The 2,912-nt window shown below is 52.2% G+C and overlaps 1 protein-coding gene across 1 annotated transcript; it reads right to left on the minus strand.

Annotated features, from left to right (window-relative positions):
• On the minus strand, positions 1 to 2,886 carry LOC104848681 (sodium-dependent multivitamin transporter-like). Its single transcript, XM_033763245.1, has 6 exons — positions 2,836 to 2,886; positions 2,629 to 2,663; positions 2,033 to 2,077; positions 1,717 to 1,804; positions 820 to 935; positions 1 to 497 (listed from the first exon to the last, which is right to left on the minus strand). Coding segments are annotated over exons 1-6 (432 nt in total). The 5' UTR covers positions 2,837 to 2,886; the 3' UTR covers positions 1 to 350.
• Positions 2,887 to 2,912: the final 26 nt, after the last annotated feature.

The following is a 2,912-nucleotide window of genomic DNA, read 5'->3' on the forward strand; positions in this document are numbered from 1 at the left end:
GGTAATAATCAGTGATACAACCCAGAGAAGCAAAACCTCTTTGGGTTTTTAGGGTTCAAACTCTGGACCTTGAGCTTGCAAAACAGTCAAGGCACCACTGAGCTAAATCCCCAGCCCTTGGTTCTGCTTTTACAGAGTGTAAAGTTGCGAAATCTAACACTTTCAACACCTGTGCTCCAGCATAGATTTGGGAAATCAAGAAAGCTCTCACCTGCCCCTTGTCCCTGTACCATGACAGCTCTACCCTCTGCTCAGGGCAGACACAGTGAGGGGCTCTGGCCTCCAAGAGACAGAAGACTGGGTTCTGGGAGCACCTGGCAGTGAGGACAGAGGCCTCAGCCTAGTCCCCGTCACAGTGAGGTCTCCTGGAGGATGAAGGTGGGACTGAGCCCCTCCTGGCTTGGCCCATCTTCAGCCATCGCCCACTTGTCTCCACTGTCTTGTAGCACCCCATTCCTCAGCTTTTCCGGAAACAAGCTGGTGTCCACGGAGACGTCCTGGGTGGTGCAGAGCGGGGCAGGCAATGTGGGCAAGGGACGCATGCGGGAAAGGGAGGGGCCCTGCTGTGCCCCTGCTGGGGAGGGGCGGAGCCAGACCAGGACGGGCAGTGGGAGGACAGGGAGGCGTAGGTGCAGGGGGCAGGGGCTGGGGAGGGCCGTCGGATGGCCAGGCCCCCATCCTCCAGCACAGCCCACCCTGTGGGTGGAGGCTGGGGTGACCGCTATCGGAAATGGTCAGAGTGGGGTCGTGGGCACAGGGGACACAGAAGGGGACCTACCTATATGGAAAGGGAGGGGATCAAGAGACAAAGGGTCCCACCTGGCTGTGGCTTCTGCAGCAAAGCCACTTCTGACAGGACAAGGGCAGGAGGGCACGGAGTTTGGGCAGCACAGGGTAAATGGTCCGAGGGTTCAGGGTCCGGCCCCGCATCCCCCCTGTGGACAAAGGTGCTTCTGAGTCTGCAGCACGGTGAACCCTCTGGACCCATCCAAGACCCCATCCAAGATCCCAGCCCCACCCACCTCCCAGATCTGGCTGCTCCCAACCCCCGGGGCTCCCAGGGCAGCACCCCCAGAGACTCCCCCAGTCCCCGGTTGGCCCTCCAAGCCAGCAAGTGGCCTCTGAAAAAGAGAGCTTCATTGAGGAGACTGAGGAGTGAACATCCATGTCCTTTTGGGTCTTGTCTGTCCCAGGGGCTGAGCAGCAGTGACAGAGCACAGGGCCTGCTCCAGGCTGTGAGTAGCCTCAGGAGATCCTCAAAAGAGGCAGGAGCTGCCTGCCAACGAGGTATTACTGGCAACAGAAGTGAGAACTCAGAACCTGGGTCATTAAATATGCTGAGAAGCTATGCAGGGGCAAAGATGACTGAGTGTTTTAACCTTGGAAAAATTACCAAAAAATATGACCCATGATCCAGAATAGAAACAATTAAGGATGACTGGAAGGAACAAAACAAGCTGAATAAATCAGACTGGCCTAAATAACTTGACAGTTATATCAAGGCTGTAGTGGTTCAGAACCTCTGGTTTGGGTCCAAGTTGGATGAAAATAGTTTCCATGTCACACGTCCCAGAACACACAGCTCACTGGCTGGTGCCTGGTGGCTGGTGGGGCCCCTGGAGCTCTGGGATCCTTGTGAGAATACAGGTCAGTTCTCTAAGGATGTGCCCTTTGGGTAGGACTGGGTGACTAAGCAATCATCTCTGAGGCACTCACGAGTACACACAACTGTCGGGATCTTCAGTACTCCAGAGGAAGTCCAGTAGCAGAAGCCAGAAGTTGAAGCAATGCTCAGCCATAACCCCTGCAAAGTGGGTACAGGCTTACTCACAATGAGGTTCCATCCAGTTTATCACATCTAACCTACTGAACATCACAGCCTAGCAACATCGAATGCTGCAAAGTTCCAGTTGTTTCCCCCATGTGTGGTTGCTTGGGAGCTAAGGGTCAATGTCACTGCACAGCATTACCCAAGAGTCTGGTACTGTAGATCACTAGCCCAGGAAAAGATAGAAATTAAAATGTATATCACTTTTGCACCATCGTTAAGTCCAGCCACTGTCAAGTCAGGCACCATCTGTAATCAAAAGAATCTGTATCAATAACGTATTAGCCAAACACAGTGGTGCATACCATATAATCCCAGCACTCTGAGGAACTGAAGCAGGAGGATCACAAGTTCCAGCTCAGCCAAAGTAACTCAGCAAGTCATTGAAAGGCTGTCTCGAAATAAGGAATAAAAAGGGCTGTGGAATGTAGCTCAACATGAAGGCCTTGGGTTCAACCCCCAAGACCACAGTGGAGGAAAGCGGGTATGTAAAGTGTGATGGTAACCTCATCACCCAGGAAGCCAAGGCAGGAGGATGATGAGTTCAAGCCCAGTGTGGGCTACAGAGTGAGACTCTGTCTCAAAATCAAAACAACGTTAGGCCTAGTGGTGCACGCGTGTAATCCCAGCTCTCGAGAGGCTGAAGCAGGAAGATCACTGCCGTGCAAGGCTGGCCTCTTCTGCATACATAGCAAGTTCAAGGCCAGCCTGAACTGCGTAGTGAAACCCTGTCTTTAAAAAAATCAAAACAAAAAACATATTAAAAGATTAAGAGATGTAGTCAGTGGTAGATTCCTCACCTGGGATACAAAGGCCCCAGCTTTGATCCTCAGCACTGAAAAAACAAAAACAAACTTTCTGAAGAATGTACTTAAAATCCTCGAAGAGCAATAAGACTGACTGACAATCAAATAGTAAATGCACTGGAAACTTAACCAAGTGCTTTTCTAAAGAGGATACCCCAACTGTAAAGACTCTCTATTTGGTTAGGCCTAGAAAATGCTTACTTGAGGCCCAGCCCAGGGGCACCGTTAGGCGCCACCAGTAGCGGGCGCTAGAGGGCGCCCGGGGCGGGGGAGGGAGG

Source organism: Fukomys damarensis, unplaced genomic scaffold (genome assembly GCF_012274545.1).
Source record: "Fukomys damarensis isolate Sample0158 unplaced genomic scaffold, DMR_v1.0_HiC HiC_scaffold_2, whole genome shotgun sequence".
Classification (NCBI taxonomy): Eukaryota; Metazoa; Chordata; class Mammalia; order Rodentia; family Bathyergidae; genus Fukomys; species Fukomys damarensis.

Bases quoted from the DNA above. Each gene is read 5' to 3' on its own strand.
- LOC104848681 (XM_033763245.1), bottom strand. The intron at 1,805-2,032 runs GTGATATACATT...CCCACTTTGCAG, and splicing joins GACTTAACGATGGTGCAAAA to GGGTTATGGCTGAGCATTGC. The intron at 936-1,716 runs GTGAGTGCCTCA...CTTTGTCCACAG, and splicing joins CCCGACAGTTGTGTGTACTC to GGGGGATGCGGGGCCGGACC.